General features: G+C 40.2%; 1 protein-coding gene across 2 annotated transcripts in view; it reads right to left on the bottom strand.

Moving 5' to 3' along the window:
• Positions 1-25100, bottom strand: part of mms19 (MMS19 homolog, cytosolic iron-sulfur assembly component) — a 99748-nt gene that overhangs the window by 24777 nt on the left and 49871 nt on the right. For both annotated transcript variants that reach the window (XM_039774342.1, XM_039774332.1), the window contains exons 11-17: positions 11751-11828; positions 9591-9729; positions 9295-9449; positions 8467-8545; positions 8256-8381; positions 1236-1317; positions 1009-1106 (exon numbers count right to left, since the gene is read on the bottom strand). In XM_039774342.1, coding sequence (XP_039630276.1) covers positions 1009-1106; positions 1236-1317; positions 8256-8381; positions 8467-8545; positions 9295-9449; positions 9591-9729; positions 11751-11828 — 757 coding nt within the window. The remainder of the gene's footprint in view (positions 1-1008; positions 1107-1235; positions 1318-8255; positions 8382-8466; positions 8546-9294; positions 9450-9590; positions 9730-11750; positions 11829-25100) is intronic.

Raw genomic sequence — 25100 nt, forward strand, 5'->3', positions numbered from 1 at the left:
ATATACCAGAACACTTAATTTTTCTTTAAAATGTCACCATCTTGTGAAAGAGGCTCCTTTTTTAGGATCAAAGATCAATCCAACTATCCATTTTCTAAATTGGTTTATCCAGAACAGGGTCATCGCTGCTTTAGCTATGCCAGTTATATTGTTTTTAAATATATAAACACACATTATGTATACATACAACACAAATACTTTTGTAAATAGTTATACTACAGTTACGTACTTGTAACAGGCATGGAATTTAATCCATTGTTGAAAGGTGCTAGATAAAATTCAGTTCAAAGAGAAACATTTACTTAATTTAATTCATGTTGATGTTTTTACTTGCAAAGATAATTAATTCAAATGCAAAAATAGGCATATTTAACATATGAAAATATTTTCAGCCTTGCACTTGAAAAGGTAACAAGTTAATAAATATTATCGATATTTATTTTAAATATTTTTAAAAAATTCAATCACCTGTGCAACTGAACCTCTGAAAGCAAACTATTCCCCACTTTGTACATTTATTGTAGTGACACAATGGCAAAAGCCTTAATGGTGCAACCTTACAACTCAACAGACTATTGGACTATATGGAATCAGCATAAATCAGTGGAAAATACAGTCACACACTTCATTAACATCCCAAGCAAAGTCAATTGACCTTTTCTGTTTTATTAAAAATTTGACAATATCATTCTTTCTTTCCTTCTATCATTATTTTCAAAAAATTACTGCACACATAACATCTCCTCACTTCAATTTATCCTGGTTTTCCAAACACGTTAACATTCTGGTATTGCTATATTTTATTCTTTTAAATAAAATTCCATTAGTCATTTGATTATTCTTGTATTGTAATATAATCACTCTAATTGTGCACAATTCATTTTATTTTTGCATTGCACTCTTCACGGAATACAGACTCAGAGCTCTTGTACAACTTTCTATATTTAGCAAACATGAAGAATTTTCAGTAACAAAAAAACAATTTAAAAACTAAAGTATAATTAATACCAGAAATAATCTTCTCCTTTAAGGCTGGGACCATCCTGGAGCAAAATGCAGTAGTATGTAGGCAAGCTAAAGATCCAGAGGCTTCCATTGCTACTAAACTGTGAAAACAGTTATTAAGTATTAATGACACACATTGCATACAATCAACCTAAGGAAAAGCACACATTTCCCATAACATAAGCAATGACAGAAGCAGCATTTTTTTTTTTTTTTTAAATAAAACAAACCTGGTTTCATGGTCAACATCCTCCAGAATGAACTTGCTCAAGTGATCAACCGCCAACTCAATATCTGTGCCAAACAGCAAGCCTGGAAACCAAAAACTGGAATAAAGTGGTGAACAGATGCCTGACTACTATTAAAATTTATTTATCATGAACAAGAAAGACAATAATCAATTCAAATCAAAATAAAATAAAAATGTAAATATTCAATAATACTTAAAATTATAATTAGAAAAATAGTTTCTAAAATTAAGTATGAATTTAAAACATCCATCTATCCATATAACCGGTAAAACAAATTACATGATGGTTACCACAATGCACTCTTTTTTAAATATAGGATGCTACATCAGCAGCATATCAAATTAAATAAAATTATGCCAATTACAGTCAGCTAACCATCCATTTATTTAAAATAATTCCAGAAAAACTGTTTTTATCTTTGGAATAGTTTATTCTGTCAAAAACGTGCCAAAACTATTGCTACTTGTGAAGAACCAACCAACAGAATGTGGGTCTTTGGGGGAAAAATGCTTCTTGCTATTGCTTTTAGAATTTTATTGTTGTCTATGACAATTTCTTGTTTCACTGGGGTATAAATGTGAGGTAACACAAAGGTACAATCCTTTTGCTATCCATCAAAATGGGTAAAACCAAAGAGCTCTCAACTCAAATGAGAAAAAAGTCGTTGAGCTGCCATTTAGGTAACCTCTACAAAAAACAAGCATTCAGTTGAAATTGCCAGTAAGCACAATCAGGGTTATAGTAAAATAAGTCTGAAAATCGTGAAACTATTGAAACTTTGCCAGGAAGGGGCCACTTCTGCATAATGCCCCCACATGAAGTCAGGAGGATGCTAAGAGAGGCAAGAGGAGTTCTGAGATCAAGACACAAATCCCAGCATCTGAACTTTGCCAAAGAACAAAGGTTACAACTGAAATTGTATGTTGTGGTCAAATAACACAAAAAGCAAGCTTCCTCCACACAAATACCATCGTCACGTTTGTCGGAAAAAGGGTACTGCATGCAAAGAATGGCACCTCATACCCATGGTATAATATGATGGCGGCTCATTGATGCTTTTTGCTTGTTTTGCTGCCAGTGATTCAGATCTCTTGTTAAGGTTGGTTGCATAATGAATTCCCATTCAATAATAAACCATTTTAGCTGAAAATCTGGTTGCCTCTGCCACAAGTCTGAAACTGGGCCATGGTTGTCCAAACAGACAATGACCCACAGCACACAACCAAATTGACAAAAGAAATGGGTTGAATTAAGGATTTGGAATAGTGCATTCCGTATCCAGACTTGGTAGTGTAGTGTCCCTCGGGCGGCTCCCGGTGGCAAGTGGTGACCCATGGTCCATAGTCACCAAGTCCACAGCTATCACTTGTGGGCAGGAAGGAGGCTTGATGGGGTGGTTTGCTGCCCGCCCACTACGCCGCCGCAGCTACTGCTCCTGACTGGACGTAGGCTGGATGGAGTGGAGGGGGCGTTTCAGTGCCCGCCCACCACACATGGCAGCCCAGTTTGTTCTCGGTGGACAGCTGGTAATGCTGCAAGCGGTGACCCGGTTGTGGCTGAACGGAGGCCATTGAGGGTGAACGAGACGGTGGGGAGTAGCATTGTAGGGTGGCTGCCTGTTGATTGGGGGTGGTGGTGGGCGATTCACTACCTGCCTTTGGCCGCACCATGTTCATTCTCGGTGGGCAGACACTGCAGGCAGCATACTGTAGTGGAGGTGACTATGTGGTGGGCGAATGGTAAATCGAACCTCACCACCCCCATTCATTCTCAATAGCAAGCCTGCTTGTACTGTTACATACATAGCAGGAAGTTGTCTCTTGTCAGTACATCAGACGTGTTGACGACGGGTGCCTTCCTGCTGTGATAGTGTGTACAGTACTGTGCAGAGGAGCTCATCTTAACCTTTTGTCTTCACTCTTCAAGAATGTCTCTGAAACACAAATCTGATGCAAGTGCTGGTGATACAGTAAAGAAGTGAAAAACCATCACCATTGAAAATAAAGTAGAAATAATAAAAATGTCAGGGAGAGGTGAAACTCCATCATTCATTGGCAGAGCACTTAGTTACAGTCGGTCAACAAAAGCATTTATTAAAATAATGTACCTGTTCTGACTTACATACAAATTCAACTTAACTACAAACCTACAGTCCCTATCTCATACGTAACCCAGGGACTGCCTGTATATGAACTACAGAAGGAGAACCAGCAATTACAACAGACACAGAAAGAGATGTATAACCAAACAGAACTACCGAGAGACGCCCAGGAGGAGATGAAGAGAATTATGATAGCCACCAGACAGATATCTCCTGAACATCCAAGTCATCAAACTTCAGGCAATATACCTCTATCACTTTAGATACAGCATCTGAATCACTACTACAGACTACACCAGTCCCAATGCCAGAGAATCATCTGTCCCATCCTCATGATGAACATGAACAAAGAAGACTATTTATTAGATCAAGAGTGTAACAGTAAACCCTCTCCATCAATCCAAAACTATTTTAATCCTCCACCATTTTGGCATTTTTACCAGGAGACAAAAGAAACTAGAGGCATTGAAAGTTGACCCATTGCCAACTGGCAAGAGAAAGAGCAACTAATAATTCCTAATTCTTCAACTCAAGTACATTCACAGCATTGCCAAGTCAAGCTGCTTTCCAGCAACACTTTAAGCAAGAGATGCAATATAGGGGGCCAAACCAACTATTCCAGATTTCATGCATCGTGATCCAAGTGAGTGTGCCAGATTGAAATTAGCATTGGGTAATCTCCACCCTAAGAATGTGACTGAACTTTTCAAGTATCAAGTTCTGGTAGACTATCTGAAGCTGGAAGAGGCCTGTTTGGTGGCAGACTCTCACCTTCATTCATTACCACTTTATTCTGACACTATAAATGCACTGACTGAAAAGTTTGAAAGACCTCACCAACTAACTCTCAAGAAGATAGCAACTGTAAAGGGATGCCCCCAATATCCAACCAGGTGACTCAGCAGGATTTGAAAAGTTTTCACTTAATATACAAGCATTAGTTGGGTTACTTAAATGGCTAGGTCCAGAAGGTGAGACCAAACAGTACTGTGGCTCACATTTAGCTTGTCTTCTCAACAAGCCACTACCAGAAATGAGGGCAGACAGGTGTTCCACAAACTTGGTGGCAATTATACATTATTAGACCTTGCTAGGTGGCTTAAATTAAAGTCCTGGTGCTAGGAATGTGACAGTCAACCCAGAACACAGACTCAGCAAGATCGGATAGCACAAAGGACTGATTGGCATAAAGAGCAAAGGAAATAAATCAGAACAACCACTGTTTTCCATGGCATTGAACAATTGCTTGAAACTCAAAATTAGACTTGCCATTTAAAAAAACACCAACAGAGATGCATGACCAGAAACTAAAGTACTACCTTTATTGTGAGTCATCTGTACATTACCTTGGTCAGTATCCTACTTTCCAGAAATTAAATAAAGAACAAATGATACATTGGATTCGGACAAACAAGCACTGGTGGAAATGTGGCAGATCTCATCAGGCTGCATGGAGCACCCTAAAAAGAACCTGAAATTTGCACAAAGGAAATCATATCAGAGTGCTTCATGAGGTTAACAGTAAATGACTAAAGGAAGAAGCATTCCCAGTGCCAGTATAGCCTATCACAGAGAATCTTCAACCTTGATTGACCAGGCTCAACTGATCGAGGTTCTCCTAAAGGTGATCAGAGTTCTGCTTTGCCCAGAGGTCAAACTTTGGACACCTATTGACAGCGAATCAGAGTAAACAATCTTGCTCCCAACTGCTCTTCGAGAAAAATGTCTTCAAGGGAAATAATAACTTCTGTTCTAGAAAACTATTATGCAGGACATTAAAGAAATACAGGGTGCCTCGATTTCTTTTCATCTCCTGCATCCCAGCCTCATAAGTGTTATCATATTCAGACAGCTTTCAATGCTGATCATCTATGCTTGTCACAACACTCCTAATCTATACCTACATTGCAACAGAAATATCACCACCTTAAAAACCTGCCCCTCCAGCCAGTCCTCTGCTCATTATTGGCGCTGATAACTCCCACCTAATTACCAAGTACCAATAGAACTTAGTCCATCTGGGGAGCCGGCAGCTATAGGAACAAAACTGGGATGTACACTCCAACCTCATCTTAGTACACAACAGTGTTTACTAACAACCCTCAGACATTCAATGTCTGAACTGTTTAAGAACATAGAAAAACCTTGGTTATCTGACACTCTACCTCCCAGGATTGAGAAAGCACTGACAAAGTCTAAGGAAAAGAACCGGCAATGTCTCAATGCCTTAGTTTAAAGCTGCCGTAGAAGTTGTAATGTCAAATCTTAGGAATACTGGAAGAAATTTATTAAGGATCAACAGAGAGCTACTGCCTACAATGTAGAAATCAGAAAGTTGGTAGCAACTGGATATGTGACTAAATTGACCTCTGAAGAACTGTGCAAGGAAGGAGAATCATGGTTTATTCCACATCACATGGTTATTCATAATGGGAATCCCCGAGTAGTTTTTAATTGTTCATTTCAGCACAAGGGCCTTAATCTAAATGAACACTTATTTCCTGGACGCACACTAGACCCGTCACTTTAAGGTGTACTTCTCCTTTTTGGAGAACAAACCACAGCTATTAGTGGAAATATCAACAGCATGTTCCACTAGGTATGTCTCCTGCCTGATGAAACACATCTACTCTGTTTTGTCTAGCATGATATGTTTTTTTTACATCAATAATTATTTACAGAGCCCGTCATCTGCCCAGGAAGCAAGACAACTAATATACAAGCCGAGAAACCTTTATCCTTAGTGTGGGTTTGAAATACGTCTCTGGGCCAACAACGCTTCCAGTACCATAGAACATCTACCAAATGAAGCCCAGTCAGATAATGCAGAATTGTGGTTGTCAAGAGAACCAAACTTACATTTGAGAACCTACACTAGGAGTATGTTGGCAATGCTCAAGAGAACCAAACTTACACTAGGAGTACGTTGGCAATGCTCATCAGATAGACTTGGATATAAACATCGCTAGGTACAGCAAGGAGCACCAACCATGTGTAATATCTACAGAGTACTAGCCAGTCAGTATGATCCTCTTGGATTTCTACTTCAATTTATCACTCGATCAAAGGTATTGGTCCAAAGAGCTCACTTTACAGATTAAGACAAATCACTTTCTGGTCTGATCCACTACTGTGCTGTTTTGGCCGCAATTAGATTATTGTTGTTTTAAAATTTGTGTTGGTATGAGAGTGGCAGAGATAAAAGAACTTACAGATAATTATGCATGGCGTTATATGAACTCTGCCAATAACCCAGCTGATGACCTTACCATGTGTAAGACTTTGGGAGACCTAATAAAGCCTCACTGATGTTCATAAGGTTCACCATTTCTATTACATTCACCCAAAGAATGGTCACCAACACCAGCAGTGGATCTGTCAGAAGGTGTAACCAAGTCCCGGAAAAGTGTCTTTTGTGGAATTAATTTAAATTATAACTCCCCAAATAAAAGACATGGATGGAGCTAGTAGTAGTTATGGCTCAGGCAGGACACTAGGTGGCAGATGTAAATAAGAAACCAACTGCTAAAGAATACTAGAAGGTTGAGTTGCTTATTTTCCAGGGAGCTCAACAAGATAGCTTCCCAGAAGAATACCACTTACTAAAGGCCAGAAATTCAGTTCCATATACCAGCCTTCTGCTCACTCTTGCTCCAGAATTTGAAAAATCCAATGAGCTCTTTAGAGTTGGAGGACATCTGAGGCAACTTGAAAATGTGGCGATATCTACAAAGCACCCAGTAGTATTAGATCCCCAACATCCCACCACTAAGCTGTTAACTAAGGAATATGACAACAAACTATGTTATTAAGGCTCAGAGAGAGGTTTGCAGATATCTGAAGAACTATATGGATTCTGCGAGGGTGTGAGGCTGTCCATAAACATCAGTACCATTGTTTAGAATGCCATAAGTGGAAGGCTAAGCTAGTAATGTAAAAAGAATATAAATAAATAATTACAAATCCTAGTATGGACTGCTTTGGTGGTCCATTTCAAGTAAAGACTGGAAGACGCATTTGAGAAGAAGTGGGGAATTATATTTAAATGTCTCACCACTAGATATGTTAACCTAAATATCATTACAGGAATCGATACAGTCTCCTTTGTGACCTTGAGAAGATTCATTGCTTGATAAGGTAACACCATATAAGCTTCTCTCAGACCAGGGTACCAGTTTCCAAGGAGGAGAGAGAAAACTGCAAAGGGGCTTCACGGAGTTTAATTCTGAACTACAAGGACACCTGGCTAAGCAGAAGATCATATTCTATTTTAATTCGCCAGGTGTAGCCCACTTTCAAGGAATATGAGAGAGGAAGATTTGATCTGTGAAAAAAGCATTGCATATTTCAGGAGGATTTCAGACTATCACCAAAGAAGTGCTTAGGACAGTCTTGATATAGACAGAAAGAATCTTAAACAGCAAGCCACTAGGATATGTATCTAGCAACATTGCTGATCAGGACCAACTCACACCAAATCATCTTCTTATGGGGTGGCCAGATAGTTCTCTCCTACAAGTTGCATATGCAGAAATAAAATTAAACAGCAGCAGGAACAGACATAGCCAGATCCTAGCCAATCATTTCTGGCCTCAATTTGTACGCTACTATTTATCAGGCATCCAGAGAAGGGATAAGTGGCATGCTTTAAGCAAGAGCTTATCAGTTGGCAACATAATGATGCTGGCTGACCACCAACTTCCAAGAGAATGCTGGCTAATTGGTACAACACACACATACCTATAAGTCTGTCTTCATAGTAAAGTTTAGATCTGAAATCTACCTTGCAATTGTTTTAATCAACACACTGCTGCAAATGCCAACGATTCCTGCACAACCAGACAAAGTCCTTTTAGTTTTGTCTCCTACAATAATTTTGAAAATGCTTCAAAACATACCAGGATGGTTCCCAATAGCCATTAATGTCCTAAGCCCCGAAGTCTGCAAAGCTGAGCTGGAGTCTGAAAGAGCACAGAATACTACAGAGCAAAGAGACTGACGATATTCAGCTAGGGAACTTTCACCTGTGGAAAAGAAAACCGAGTTCAATTACTTATATTAAGAGATGAGAAGCGCATGTTTAGAATCTAAAATGTTTAATATTCTCACCACCCTCTTCCACAGGGCTCCTTTTTGCTGAATGGATGAACTTCTGCAACACCTCCAAAAGAGTACGTCGCTGTGTGCTCTAAATGAAACAAAATTACAGAATTAGAGGTTCAAATGTAAACTTCCAGGGTATATTCCAATGCTGTACCTGGCATGATGGGTTATTAAAAAAAATAAGGAAGCACTGTTGCAGAATAAAAAGTCACATGAGGAAAAAAAACTACAAGTGAAAAAACAATTATATATACACAAAAATACACACACATATAAGTATATATACAGTAGATACACATATATATTTACACACACATATATAGTATATCTATCTATATTTGTTTATTTATATATATATATATATATATATATATATATATATATATATATATATATATATATATATATATATATATATATATATATACATATATATATATATATATATATACATATATATATATATATATATATATATATATATATATATATATATATACACATATATATATATATATATATATATATATATATATATATATATATATATATATATATATATATATATATATATATATATATATATATATATATATATATATATATATATATATATATATATATATATATATATACACATATATATATATATATATATATATATATATATATATATATATATATATATATATATATATATATACACACACACACACACACAATATAAAACAAACATCTTAGGAAAACAAAATAGTGGTTTAGGCAACAACAACACAAAAAAATGATCACCTTTAAATCTAAAAATCAAAGCTACAATATGATGCATCCTCTTACCTGAACATGGTTGTTGTACTGCTCTAGAAGTAAAGGAACTACCACTCTGCTAATTGTACAACTTGCTCTGAAAGAGGAACTAGCAGCTGCTTGAAGGAGCTTAGCACTAGGCCAAACCAATTTTAGGTCTGGCTCACACAGGTGGTGCTGACAATCTGAGGGTCACAGACAAACACAAAATTAAAATAATAAGCCATTAGTTGTAAAATAAAAGCTTCTCTTGTTAATCTTGGGTGAAAAAGCCCAATACAAAATTATCTCATCAAAAAGAGAGATTGTTTTAAGTATTTTTTTACCTTTTACAATTAAATTAAGAAACGTCTCAAGAGAATCTTCAGAGTCACAAGTAAGGACAGACCGAGAAAGGCAGGCAGTAAGGCCATGTAGGGCAGACAGTCCAGCACTTTCTACTTTCTCACTCGCTGTCTGGAATACCTAAAGTTTCAAGAAATAAAATGTATTTAAGTCACTGATAGTGTGACCTTGTGAAATATCTGCCATCACAGGTACTGTATTTATTCAGCACCTTTCCTGCAATTGTTAAATCAGGTTTATGTTTTGTTTGTTATGGAATCACATACACTTCAAAATAATTAACATTTACAGTATATTTCTAGCCCATACAAACATACTGACCAGCTTTATACAAAGATTAATATATTTTTTTAAATTTTTGTTTAAAGAATCATTTATCCACGCGCAAAAGCCATAATTGTTACATCCGAGATATTTATGATCATCTTCAATTTTTTGTTGTCATAAAATTAGAATATCATGACAAAGTTGATTTATTTCAGTAATTCCATTCAAAAAGCGAAACTTGTATATTAGATTCATTCATTACACACAGACTGATGTATTTCAAATGTTTATTTCTTTTAATTTTGATGATTATAACTGACAACTAATGAAAGTCCCAAATTCAGTATCTCGGAAAATTATAATATCAATTAAGACCAACGCAAAAAAACGGATTTTTAGAAATGTTGGCCAACTGAAAGGTATGAACATGAAAAGTATGAGCATATACTGCACTCAATATTTAGTTGGGGCTCCTTTGGCCTGGATTACTGCAGCAATGCGGCGTGGCATGGAGTCGATCAGTCTGTGGCACTGCTCAGGTGTTATGAGAGCCCATGTTGCTCTGATAGTGGCCTTCAGCTCTTCTGAATTGTTGGGTCTGGCGTACTGCATCTTCCTCTTCACAATACCCCATAGATTTTCTATTGGGTTAAGGTCAGGCAAGTTTGCTGGCCAATCAAGAACAGGGATACCTTGGTCCTTAAACCACGTACTGGTAGCTTTGGCACTTTATGCAGGTGCCAGGTCCTGTTAGAAAATGAAATCTGCATCTCCATAAAGTTCGTCAGCAGCAGGAAGCATGAAGTGCTCTAAAACTTCCTGGTAGACGGCTGCGTTGACCTTGGACCTCAGAAAACACAATGGACCAACACCAGCAAATGACATGGCATCCCAAACCATCACTGACTGTGGAAACTTTACACTGGACCTCAAGCAACGTGGATTCTGTGCCTCTCCTCTCTTCCTCCAGACTCTGGGACCTTGATTTCCAAAGGAAATGCAAAATTTACTTTCATCAGAGAACATAACTTTGGACCACTCAGCAGCAGTCCAGTCCTTTTTGTGTTTAGCCCAGGTGAGACGTTTCTGACACTGTCTCTTGTTCAAGAGTGGCTTGACACAAGGAATGCAACAGCTGTAACCCATGTTTTGCATACGTCTGTGCGTGGTGGTTCTTGAAGCACTGACTCCAGCTGCAGTCCACTCTTTGTGAATATCCCCCACAGTTTTGAATGGGTTTTGTTTCACAATCCTCACCAGAGTGCGGTTATCCCTATTGCTTGTACACTTTTTTTCTACCACATCTTGTCCTTCCTTTCGCCTCTCTATTAATGTGCTTGGACACAGAGCTCTGTGAACAGCCAGCCTCTTTAGCAATGACCTTTTGTGTCTTGCCCTCCTTTTGCAAGGTGTCAATGGTCGTCTTTTGGACAACTGTCAAGTCAGCAGTCTTCCCCATGATTGTGTAGCCTACAGAACTAGACTGAGACCATTTAAAGGCTTTTGCAGGTGTTTTCAGTTAATTAGCTGATTAGAGTTTGGCACTAGGTGTCTTCAATATTGAACTTTTTCACAATATTCTAATTTTCTGAGATACTGAATTTGGGACTTTCATTAGTAGTCAGTTATAATCATCAAAATTAAAGAAATAAACATTTGAAATACATCAGTCTGAGTGTAATGAATGAATCTAATATAAAAGTTTCACTTTTTGAATGTAATTACTGAAATAAATCAACTTTGTCATGATATTCTAATTTTATGAGCAGCACCTGTACATGTACTAACTGAACACAACTAAATATATTAATAAGAATAAGAATAATAAAGTTTTATTTATACAACACCTTTCTCATGCTCAAGGAGCTTCTTACCTCTCTGCGGATTGATGACCATAGACTAGGAAGAAATTCCTTAAGCTCCTTATGTCCATAGCTTGCAACACATGCAGTCTAGGCAGAATGACAGAAATCAAGGGCATCAGATTTTTCTGTACATATGAAACAGAAATGTTCCATAAAAGCAAGTCTTTAAATCTAACTCAGTGTCACTAATATATACTAGCACTACTGCCAGCGTAAGAGAACAACTTCTTCATTAAGATGGACACAAAGAAAGTCCTTAAAGTATTACTGCTACACCCTCCAAAATATTATACCAACATGATGATGCAGTTCTTGCAAGTGGCTTATCAGAAATTGTGCTATCATCAAACAAATGCAGTCCACAATTTGATATATTCCATGAAGTGCAGTCAGAATAGCCATTACAAAATTAAACCAACATGTCCATAATCTCCTTCTTTCTAATTCAAGTCTTTCTTAATTATCCACTCATCACTGCCAAGTAGCATTTACCTCATCCATATGAGCCTGTAAGTATGCCTCAGCCTCATCTTCTTCATGTTTTGACCTTTTTTTCTTTGAATGTTTTAATTCCAGAGACATGGCACACCTTATTCTAGCAATGTTAGGCAGCTACACCTTTCTTTCAGTTATGGACCCTAGACAAATAACAGTAAAATATCTTCTCCCAAAAAACAACAAATTAAACACTATTTCGTACTGTTCTGAAGTAAAAGACAGCACTATTTGGAAACTACAGACTGCTTATTTTAAGTTTTTAATTTTGCTCAAATAAACCAGGGTTAACTATAAGGCAATTTAACTACAGGGGCAATTCACCTTGAGTTTGTATCACTTATGCATTCTTCCTGTATCGCACCGGTAACATAACTTTAATGCATTAATTTCAGTCATTTTATAACAGAATGTTGGACAGAATAGAAAACAGTACAGACACTAAAGGATAAAAAGCTTGGTTTGTCATACACATGCATGATGTAAAAACAAAAAAACACTGCCTTTTTCTTTTTCAATAGTGCAATAGAGCCCAACCATGAAACAGACTGAAGCACCAGAAACCACTTAAATTGTGTAATGCATGATGTGTCACACTTCTTGAGAACATGGTAATAAAACAACCGAGAACAATGTTTGAGTAAGTGAACACATTGATTCTCACTGATACCAATCATTTTGTAAATACATGGGGAGAGCATGCAAATTCCATGCAGACATTTGTGCAGTAAGGTAGGAATAACAGCTCTGCTTTACAACTCTGCATATGTTAAAACATCTGTATTAAACTTACTAAACTTCAACTGGATTAAACTTGGGTGAATTGGCATTGCTAAAAAGGCCCTAGAGCGAGTGTGTGTGTGTGTGTTTACCATATAGAAGACTGGTGGCCTGTCCAGAAATTATTCCTGCCTTGCGCCTGAAGCTTTATGGGATAGACTTCAGCTGCCCCGGATAAGTGAATTAGGAAGACAGACAGAAGGATTCCTGCAACGTCTGCTCAGCTCACAATTTGATTGCATGTTACATTAATACTCAATATTCTCCCTCACAAAGCACACACATGCATTTTCAATCCAGCGGCAACAGGCAGTATCTTTGAGAAATAAAGTAAGTTTCTGCATAATGAAAGAATATAATCAATCATAAGTGTGACGTTTCAGTTATAATTGTATTGTCTACAGGACAGAGAAAGCATTTCACGTCTAGGCATCAATATTAAGGGTGTACTTACACCAGGCACGTTTGTCCTGTACCGCACCCAAGCATTATCTCCTGCCCACGTACTTCCCCGCTGGCCTGCACTCACACTGTGCTTAACGTTCTGGGCCAGGGCACGCTTTCATCATGACCATGCCACATTGTATAAAGTCAAAACAAGATCTGAACACAAAGTGACAGCATGCATGATGATTTTACTTATTTTGTGTTTTTTTTCTGAGTCCTGTAAGGCAGAATAATGCTCTATCCTCTTACAGATTTATTGAGTGTGCAGCGTAGGGTTTTGCTGTTAATCATGCTGCTCGTACTAGAAGAATTTTACGGAGACAAATGATGTTAAGTGAGAAACTTGCTGCTTTTTTTGCCAACTACAATTCATTTCTATCTGTAAGGTGAGAATAAACAACAGTTTTTTAACTCAAATAGTATTGAATGAAATTGCACTACCTGACTTGTTACGGGTTTGCTTCCTGGGTCCTCCTTGCGTGGAGTTTGCATTTTCTCCCTTGTGTGCGTGGGTTTCCTCCCACAGTCCAAAGACATGCAGGTTAGGTGCATTGGCAATATGTCCCTAGTGTGTGCTTGGTGTGTGGGCTGGCGCCCTAACCAGGATTTGTTCCTGTCTTGCTCTCTGTGCTGGCTGGGATTGGCCCCAGCAGACCCCCGTGACACTGTGTTAGGATATAGAGGATTGGACGATGACTGACTGACTTGTTGCATCATTGACGTCAAATCTGTTTTTTGTGCTTAGGTACATTTATCAATCACACTGTTCTTGAATCCTACTGAACCACACCTGGGCACACCTCTTCCAAGTAGGCCAAGGCATGGTACGGCTGACCTAGCAAGGAGTGATCACACTAGTCAAATGAACTAGACTTTGGGGGTTTACATGTGAACATGCGCAAGCACGAACAAATTGGTAGCGTGAATACACCCTAAATATCAATTACAGCAAATTACTTACTGAGTAGACTCCATGCCACTGACCCAGAATGGGGTCATAAAAGACAAGTGTAGAAGTGACATGTACAGCTAATCTCAATTAATAAAAGTTCAATCTCATAGCATCATTTTGTTTTTTTCATTTCTTAAAATTCAGTGTTTTGCAATATGTATGTAATCTCAAAATGTAGATCTATACTGTGTTACACATTTAGCGTGAAAAATGATTGTGTTTGGTTAAGTTTCAAGGCTTTTTGAAATAATGGGGCCACATCAATAATAAGCTCCATAATAAAATGCAAGAATATTTAAAAAACAACAGATGAAGCAATCCAATGTTACACGAATAGTAATTTTAGAATGTGGAATTGTCATTTACATCAAATCGTAAAAAAAAAATGGTACCCCCTAGGGTTAAAACTTTCTGTCAGGACCATAAGGCACTTTCCCTCTGCAGAAATTTTTTTTCAGGAACCAGGACTGTTTTAGAAACTCAGGAACTTTGCAGCATTCCCACCGTAGGAACTCCAGCCATTTGCGTTTCCTGGTACTTTTTTTTTTTTTTAAAACTTATACTCCTGTTGGGGTACAGAGGTTTGGGAATTGGAGGGGTTCTAGTATGATCCCTTGAACTCTCATACGTGTTTTGCTTTCCATGCCGTATATTTTGCATAAAGGATACAGTGGGAACACAAAACATGAAAATAGCTCAGGGCTTTCATTGCACAAGAAATCACTGGTTCCTGAAAACAAAGTTCCTGCAGTGAGAAATGCCTAGAGTCTAAAGTCTTCCCCTGATCAAATAAGGGAGATGTGCAAATTTTGGCAGAGATTGATCCAACAATTTGGATTTGTATATTGGACAAATGTATATTAGGGATAAGAATTGGTTAAAAAAATTAACTAATTAATTGCACAAATGTAATTAATCATAATTGATCACATCTAACATTAATTAATCTCTCTCTCGGGCCCCACCTCTTCTGAGCAGCAGCACAGGACAGCGCGTCTCCCACACGCATGTAGCTCTTCACAAACACCAGAGCAAGTTCAATTAAAGTAAAGCCAACATCCAACAAGGAGAAGTAATCAGCAGTGAGAAGCCAAAGTCAATAGCCCAGCAGTTGGTGGAAAACTTAAAGCCGACGGTCTCCTAATGATTCAGCCGAAAGTGGAAAGCATCAAAGCTGCTGCAGAAATAGATAGGATGAACGCATTGCTAAACATAAGTTCCAATGGTTCTCTGCTCATCAAGGGCGCGTTTATATGTTGTGTGTCCTGCAGCATGCACATTACAGGTTTTCCAGCTGACAAAATAGACAGCTTCATCTGCCAAAAGTGTTTAGTTAATTTAGAGTTGGTCAGGAAAGTATGTGAATTGGAGGACTGCGTTACGAACCTGATAGCAATTAGGCAAACCAAAAATTGGATCGACTCAGTTTGTGTAGACAATTCGGCTATTTCTAATTAGGCTTCAGTCTCTCCTAGTCCCATTGTAGTCAGTGCGTGGCTGAAATCAGCAGCACCAATTCATCCACAGGGTGAGTGGGTAACAAGAAGATGGGGGTCTAAGAAGCCAAAATTTAGTTCCTCTGCACAAAGGTCACCAATTCGGACCCAGAACAGATTCTCAGCACTCTGCAGCGCACCTGTGGATCCTGAGAACAACAAAATGTTCATAATTGGTAATTCCATAGTGCAGAATGTTAGAATTCCAAACTATGTTAAACTAGCAGATAATGTGAAATGCCTCCAAGGGACAAAGATTTCTAACATAGAGGCCCAATTGAATCATATCACCGACAAAGTATCTACTTTATTTCTGCATGAACAATATTTATTTACAGCAATCTGAGGTATTAAAGGGGAACTTTATCTCTCTATTCACCAATGCTAAAAGAAAATGTCAGAATGTAATTGTACCTGGCCCCTTACCAAGATTATTTAGAGGGGATGTGATTTACAGCAGATTGTGCTCCCTTCACAGCTGGCTAGAAATCTGATATACAAATAAAAGCACAGCCTTTGTTAACAATTGGGATGATTTTTGGGAAAGGCCTGGATTTTTCAAGAGAGATGGTCTTCATCCTAACTGGAGGGGATCTTTTGTATTATCCCAAAATAAGGCAGCAAAACTTTCTGGCTGACTGATTAGAGCACCATCCAGGCTACACTCATGTGATCTTAAATCACAGGCTATTGTTTATCCCACCTATTACTATCCTGAAGCTATTGCCCATAATACATGTTGTGGGGCATCCAATAAATCTAGTCATGATGTACAGCTTAAATTACTTGATAAACAAAAAATAAAGTGTACAATTGGACCAAGAGATAAAACCAGACCTTCCACCAGGGACAGTTTTAAATGCTACTTATTGAACATTCACTCTCTTGGAAGTAAAGCTGTTTTCGTAAATGATATTATATTAAGTACAAAATCTCATGTGTCTTCTCACTGAAACCTGGCTTAATGAATCTGACCAATGATCCCCTAGTTGTGGCGTCACTAGATGGATACACATTCCTTCATAAATCTAGAGATACTGGTCAAGAAGAAAGCCTTGGAATAATTAATTGTGACAAAAAGCAAATTGGTTCTAAAAATTTAGGTGACTTCACATTCTTTGAGGCATTCATTTTAAACATATAAACATATTCCAACACAATTGTTCTAGTCTACAGACCACCAGGACCACAGTCATTATTCATGACTGAACTTGGAAACCTTTTATCTGATTTGGCTATAAATTGATTTTGTAGTATGGATGGAGAATTTTAATGTACACATTGATATGGAAACTGATACTTTTATCAAATGTTTTACTTATTTGTTAAATTCAGTAGGATTTTGTCAGACTGTCAAAGGTCCAATTCATAATGAAACATTAGATTTAGTTATAACTTATAAAGTTGAAATTCAAAATTGAAATATTAATCCATTAAATGAAGTTATTTCCAATCACCACTTAATTACATTTGATTTGTTTCTGCCCTGAATCAGCCTGCAATCTAGGAATTATCTTTGACTCTAGCATGTCATTTAAAGCGCACAATACAAAATTGTCCAAATGATGTTTCTTCTATCTTAGAAATGTTGGGAAAATAAGAGTGATACTGAGAAATTAATTCATACCTTTATTTCTAGTTGGATACTTGAACTCCTCCACTTGGGGCAGGATCTCTCCCCCAACCCTGAGAGTGCACTCCACCCTTTACCGGCTGAGGACCATGGTCTTGGATTTGGAGGTGCTGATTCTCATCCCAGCCACTTCACACTCAGCTGCAAACCGATTCAGAGAGAGCTGAAGATCACGGCCTGATGAAGCAAACAGGACAACATCATCTGCAAAAAGCAGTGACCCAATCCTGAGTCCACCACACCAGACCCCCTCAACACCCTGGCTGCGCCTAGAAATTCTGGCCATAAAAGTTATGAACAGAATCAGTGACAAAGGGCAGCCCTGGCGGAGTCCAACTCTCACTGGAAACGGGCTCGACTTACTGCTGGCAATGCGGACCAAGCTCTAACACCAGTTGTACAGGGACCGAACAGCTCTTATCAGGGGGTCCAGTATCCCATACTCCTGGAGCACCTCCCACAGGACTCCCCAAGGGACACGGTCAAATGCCTTTTCCAAGTCCACAAAACACATGTAGACTGGTTGGGCAAACTTCCATGCACCCTCCAGGACCCTGCAAAGGGTGTAGAGCTGGTCCACTGTTCCGTGGCCAGGACGAAAACCACACTGTTCCTCCTGAATCCGAGGTTCAACAATCCGACGGACCCTCCTCTCCAGAACCCCCGAATAGACTTTTCCAGGGAGACTGAGAAGTGTGATCCCTCTGTAGTTGGAACACACCCTCCAGTCCCCCTTTTTAAAGAGAGAGACCATCACCCCGGTCTGCCAATCCAGAGGCACTGTCCCCGATGTCCATGCGATGTTGCAGAGACGTGTCAACCAAGACAGTAAAACAACATCCAAAGCCTTGAGGAACTCCGGGTGTATCTCATCCACCCCATAAAAGCCCTGCCACCAAGAAGTTTTTTGACCACCTCAGTGACCTCAGCCCCAGAGATGGGGGAGCCCACCTCCGAGTCCCCAGGTTCTGCTTCATCATTGGAAGGCATGTTAGTGGGATTGAGGAGGTCTTTGAAGTACTCCCCCCACCGACCCACAACGTCTTGAGTCGAGGTCAGTGGCGCACCATCCCCACCATATACGGTGTTGACACTGCACTGCTTCCCCCTCCTGAGACTCCAGACCAGAATCTCCTCGAAGCCGTCCGAAAGCCGTTCTCCATGGCCTCCCCAAACTCCTCCCATGCCCGAGTTTTTGCCTCAGCAACCATCGAAGCTGCATTCCGCTTGGCCTGCGGTACCTATCAGCTGCCTCCAGAGTCCCACAGGACAAAAGGTCCTATACGACTCTTTCTTCAGCTTGACGGCATCCCTCACCGCCGGTGTCCACCAACAGGTTCGGGGACTGCCGCCACAACAGGCACCAACCACCTTACGGCCACAGCTTCGGTCAGCCGCCTCAACAATAGAGGTACGGAACATGGCCCATTTGGACTCAATGTCCCCCACCTCCCTCAGGACGTGGTTGAAGTTGAAGCTACTTCTGACAGGGGACTCTGCCAGACGTTCCCAGCAGACCCTCACAACACGTTTGGGCCTACCAGGCCTAACCGGCATCCTCCCCCACCATCAAAGCCAACTCAACACCAGGTGGTAATCATTTGAGAGCTCCGCACCTCTCTTCACCTGAGTGTCCAAGACATGTGGCCCCAAGTCCGACGACACAACCACAAAGTCGATCATCGACCTGAGGCCTAGGGTGTTCTGGTGCCAAGTGCACATACGAACACCCCTATGCTTGAACATGGTGTTCATTATGGACAATCCGTGATGAGCACAGAAGTCCAATAACAAAACACCGGTCAGGTTCAGATCGGGAGGGCCATTCCTTCCAATCACGCCCTTCCAGGTCTCACTGTCATTGCCCAGGTGAGCACTGAAGTCTCCCAGCAGTACGAGGGAGTTACCAGAAGGTATGCCCTCTAGCACCCCTCCAGTGACTTCAAAAAGGGTGGATACTCCAAACTGCTGTTCGGTGCATATGCACAAACAACAGTCAGGACCCGTCCTCCCACCCGAAGGCGGTGGGAGGCTACCCTCTCGTCCACCGGGGTAAACCCCAATGTACAGGCTCCAAGTTGGGGGGCAATAAGTATGCCCACACCCGCTCAGCGCCTCTCACCGGTGGCAACTCCAGAGTGGTAGAGAGTCCAGCCCCTCTCAAGGAGATTGGTTCCAGAGTCCAAGCTGTGTGTTGAGGTGGGCCCAACTATATCTAGCCGAGACCTCTCGACCTTGCGCACTAGCTCAGGCTCCTTCCCCTTCAGAGAGGTGACATTCCACGTCCCATGAGACAGTTCCTGTAGCCAAGGATCGGACCGCCAAGGTCCCTGCATTTGGCCACCACCAACTCACACTGCACCTGAACTCCTTGGCCCCGACCATAGGTGGTGAGCCCAGGAGGAGGGGGACCCACGTTGCCTCTTCAAGCTGTGCCTGGCCAAGCCCCATGGGTGCAGGCCCAGCCACCAGGCGCTCGCCATTGAGCTCCACCTCCAGGCCTGGCTCCAGAGGGGGGACCCCGGTGACCCACGTCCGGGCAAGGGAAAACGCCGTCCAAATTTTTTATTCCTCTTAGGTCTGTTGAACCGCTGTTTGTCTCTGGGTCTTGTTCATGAGTGAGGAAAGAATGGACCATGAGATCGACAGACGGATCGGTGCGGCATCCGCAGAGATGCGGGCTCCGCATCGGTCTGTCGTGGTGAAAAAGGAGCTGAGCCGTAAGGCAAAGCTCTCAACTTACCAATCGATCTACGTTCCTACCCTCACCTATGGTCATGAGCTATGGGTAGTGACCGAAAAAACAAGATCGCGAATACAAGCAGCTGAAATGAGTTTCCTCCACAGGGTGTCTAGGCTTTCCCTTAAAGATAGGGTGAGAAGCTCAGTCATCCGGGAGGGGCTCAGAGTAGAGCCGCTGCTCCTCCTCATCGAGAGGAGTCAAATGAGGTGGCTCGGGCATCTGATCAGGATGCCTCCCTGGTGAGGTGTTCCGGGCATGTCCAACCAGGAGGAGGCCCCGGGGAGGACCCAGGACACACTGGAGAGACTATGTCTCCCGGCCTGGGAACACTTTGGTATTCTCCTGAAAGAGCTAGAAGTAGTGGCCGGGGAGAGGGAAGTCTAGGCCTCTCAGCTCAAGCTGCTGCCACTGCGACCCAACCTCGGATAAGCAGAAGAGGATGGATGGATGGATATTTCTAGTTGGATTGACTATTGCAATGTGGTGTTCACTGGATGTTCAAACTATTCTTTAAACAGCTTCCAGTTAATCCAAAATGCTGCTGCAAGAATTATTACAAGAACAAGAAAAAACAAACACATAACTCCAGTTCTTAATTCCTTACACTGGCCTGGTTAAGTTTAAGGCAGATTTCAGAATCCTCCTTTGAATATATAAAGCCTTAAACTGCCAAAGTCTGGGTTACTTTCTGAATCAGAAATCTCAACATGCCGGTCTACTTATGATTCCAAGGATTAATAAAACAACAGTGGAAGGTTGTGCTTTTAGTTACTGGGCCCCTAAACTGTGGAATGATCTGCTTGCTACTATAAGAGATGCCCCTTCGGTCTCAGCTTTCAAATCTCGGCTGAAGACTCACTACTTTGGTTTAGCATGTTCTGACTAAAGCTGCTGATTAAGTGTACATACTGCATCTCTGTTGTTAGTCATTAACACTAAAACATAAGTAACATGATAGTTACAATTTGTTACTAACCCTCACCTATTCTGTTTGTCTTCTTGGTACTCAAATGTGGCACTTGGTGCCATTGCCTTATTGCTAAGTTGTTTTGCCTGCCTAAGGAAAAGTCGTCTATGATGCAGGATCACAGGAATCATTGGGTAGAGGGGTCCTTTCATCGGATTGGCTGGTCCAGCACTGACTTAGCAGTGGAATGGTCAAGAGGGGGAGGCAACTTGATGGCTGAGGAATCCAGGACTCTGAACAAATTTGAATCCTATTATGTGATATCATCTACTGTTGAATTCTGCTCTGTACTTGTAATATTTCTATTGTACTATTGTATTGAGGATTGTGTTCTGTTCTGTGTACTGTATTATATTGACCCCCTTTCTTTGACACCCACTGCACGCCCAACCTACCAGGAAAGGGGTCTCTCTTTGAACTGCCTATCCTAAGGTTTCTTCCATTTTTATTTTACCTACAAGCATTTTTTTTTTTGAGAGAGTTTTTCCTTGTCTTCTTAGAGAGTTGAGGCTGGGCAGCTGTCAAAAGGCAGGGTCTGTTAAGGCCCACTGCAGCATTCCTTGTATTGTATTAAAACATGTAACTATACAATTAATACATAAATCATGAAGTAAATACACACTGAATCAGAAAGTTAAAGTAGAAACAACACAAAGGAATTCACTATATAGTTAAAACTTAATCACCTTGAACTGAACTTAACAAAATACTCCTTGACCTGAATTTGAATGCCTTCATAAAAGGCAAGTTGAAAAGGAGGCAAGAAAAGGCCAATGTCTTAGTTCTCACATTAGTATTGCATATGAGACATATCAAAGGAAACAAATTGAAACGACTGTTGATTTTGAATGCACTACTAAAGATTAAATTGAAAGAATATGAATCCCTAAATGAGTACACATTAAAACGTATGTTAAAACTCCGCAAATACTATTCCCAATTGTTTATCACCATCAACGACTCGAAAATGATATTCTACACAATTGTTTTTCCACTGGTGTGCCATGGTTAAGACCTGTCGAAGGAGGATGGGATTTACCTGGAGACTAGGGTCTCTGTCTGGGAATATGAGGTGTCTCTTACCCCAGGTCGATGGAGTTAGGCAGAGAATGGACTGTATGACTGGGAAATGGGACGAAGCACATGCAAAATGCGTCCACAGTGCTCACTAAGTACTATGTCTGCAAACGACAATCTCCTAGTTGCTTTTTTTGCTGCTACCTGTTCCACCCCTTCAGACAGTTTTAGCACGTGTATAGATTTAATGTTTTTGTGGTTGGTAGAATCATGGTGTGCCCATGGGATTTTTTCGGTTACAAAAAGTGTGCAACCACAGACAAACAGTTGGAAAACACAGCTCTACCTACAACTTTGCTCCTGGCCTGCTAAAAATATCTCTGTATCTGCCATCTTGCTTAAAAACATACACTGTGCATTACTTGGATGGTTATGCTGTGTTCTTTGCATAAATTAGCCAATATACTGTAAAATGAAACAATGGGTAGGAGTAATCATTACACTTCTATTTCGCATTATTTTGTCATTATATTAGGGTAGGCAGGATTGTCAGCTACCTGGCAGGCTGGCAACTTAAATGCAGAGGTAGTAGACTTGTTTTGGTTTTAGTGCCACTCAAACCTAACTTATTTAGCACTTATGTGATATGACACTGATCCAATGTTCTTACAGAAATATGAAATAAAAAAGACAGCATCATTTTTTTGGGGGGATTTTATTGATTTTGTTAAAATCAAATAACATTACATACAAGCAAGTCAAGTTTAACAAAAGTAGGTTTGAATCAAATCAACACCTAAATCAAGAGAGCTAGGCCAGCAAAGTAAAACTTTATAAACTAGTAACAATAAGTAAACAGACAAATTAATAAATGAATGAAATAAATATAATAAAGAAGGGAGAGAATCTGCTTCCTCAATTTAAATGCTTATTCTAAAATGTTATTGATTAGATCTTGTCAGGTTTTGAATGAGTTTTGTACAGATCCTCTAAGTGAGAATTCTATTTTTTCCAATTTCAAATAGTATATATCAGTTACCCACTGACTTAACTCTTTCAGGGCTAATTATTTTTTTCATTTTTTCTTAGGTCTGAATATTTTCCCTAAAAACTCAGTTTTCTAAAAAGTGTACAAAGCAAACACTATTTGCCTTTAACATTAAACATTAGCTTTCTAAGATCGGCTGTCACACTGCTTACATACTTACTACATACCTGTTTGTCGAACCATTAATATTCTGAAGGGCACTTTCTAGAAAAGAAACAGCTACCTGCCTTTCGTTTTTGATTTCCTGATCACTTGCATCAAAATCGAAGTTTGATGAGTCAGAGTCAGAAAATCTCCAGGGGTCTGATAAGTTGTGATCAGTTACAAACTGTGTAATTGTCTTTGCAGTGTTAGATGTCATCGCCCCTGAGGCAAGAGACCTATCTAGGTCTAGATTTAAAAACACAAAGTCCCCAGCCATTATAATTTTGAGTGTTCACATTGGGAATGCATGCAAATACGTTTTGGATGAAGTCCTTATCATCCACATTGGGCTCGTAGATATTTATCAGAATCACTTTACAGTTAAACTCCATTCAGGATCAGACACTACATCTGACAATAAAGATGAGATTGTTCTATGCATAAGTATTCCCACACCTCTAGTTTTCTTTGTAAAGCTGGAATAGAATATTTGGCCAGTCCAGTCTCTGTTGAGCTGAAACTGATCCTTGCTTAATAAGTGGGTCTGCTTTCATTCTCTTTAATTTATGATTCAGGCCTTTAACAGTCCAGCTCACAAAGTTAACTGTTCGGTCATGAAGACATTGTTTCTGAAATTTTGTTGACATTTTGTAGTCTTAACTTAAGATAACTTTGGCCTTAATTTCCAATTTACCCACAAGTTACTGCCATGAAGCATGCTGTTACGTTGGCACTTATAAGAATTAAAAGGACAGATTAGAGATAGCTTGCTCGCCTTCTCTCCCCCCCAGACCCCCCACTCCCCCCATGATGCTAGACCACATTTCACAAATTCCCAGTCCTCTGACATACCTAGAGACAGAGCATGTCCAAAACAAGACAAGCCCCCCAGCAGTGGCATATTTCATAAAATGTTTAAAGTCAGCACATAGATACGGTACTGGATGGATATAGAATTCTTTAGGTACACACTTATTTGTATTGTAACACCCGCAATTAGTCATGGAGGAACACCACCAGGACACCTTTCAGGAGTTTGAAACTGATGAGCTTTTACCGATTGCTTCCCAGCTAAACTACCACTGTTCTAGATGTGTGAGACGCCTCAACTTTTCTATTTGCAATCAGACTCATTCGACTCTTTTTTGCTGCTTGTTTTCCGCTTCAATGTGTTGCGGATGGCTGGGGATCCTGGACCATGAGAGCAGCCGTCCTGGTGTGCATCGGGTCCACGGGTTCTGTGCTTAGAAGCTCAACCCTGTTAGGGTTCGTGGCCCCCGCCAGGGGGTGCCCAGAGGATTATGGAGCCCTAGACTGTAGCACTTCCAGCTGCCAGAAGAAATTCCAGGTACACCCGGAGTGCTTCCGAATCCTCATGTGGCATTTCTGCCACACCAGGAAGTGCCATCAGAAAATCATCATGAAGCACCTGGAGCACATCTGGAGTGTTATAAAAGGGGCTTCCTCATTCCATCAGACGAGCCAGAGTTGGGAGGAAGAGAACAGAACTTGCATTTGGAGGAGTGAGGGCGGTAGAAAGAGAAGAGGAGAAGGAAAGAACGGACTGAGTTGGCTAATTGAGCATTGTGTGGTGCTGTATAGTGCAGAGAAAAGCAATAAATGTGTGTATTTTAGAC

Source organism: Polypterus senegalus, chromosome 1 (genome assembly GCF_016835505.1).
Source record: "Polypterus senegalus isolate Bchr_013 chromosome 1, ASM1683550v1, whole genome shotgun sequence".
Lineage (NCBI taxonomy): Eukaryota > Metazoa > Chordata > Cladistia > Polypteriformes > Polypteridae > Polypterus > Polypterus senegalus.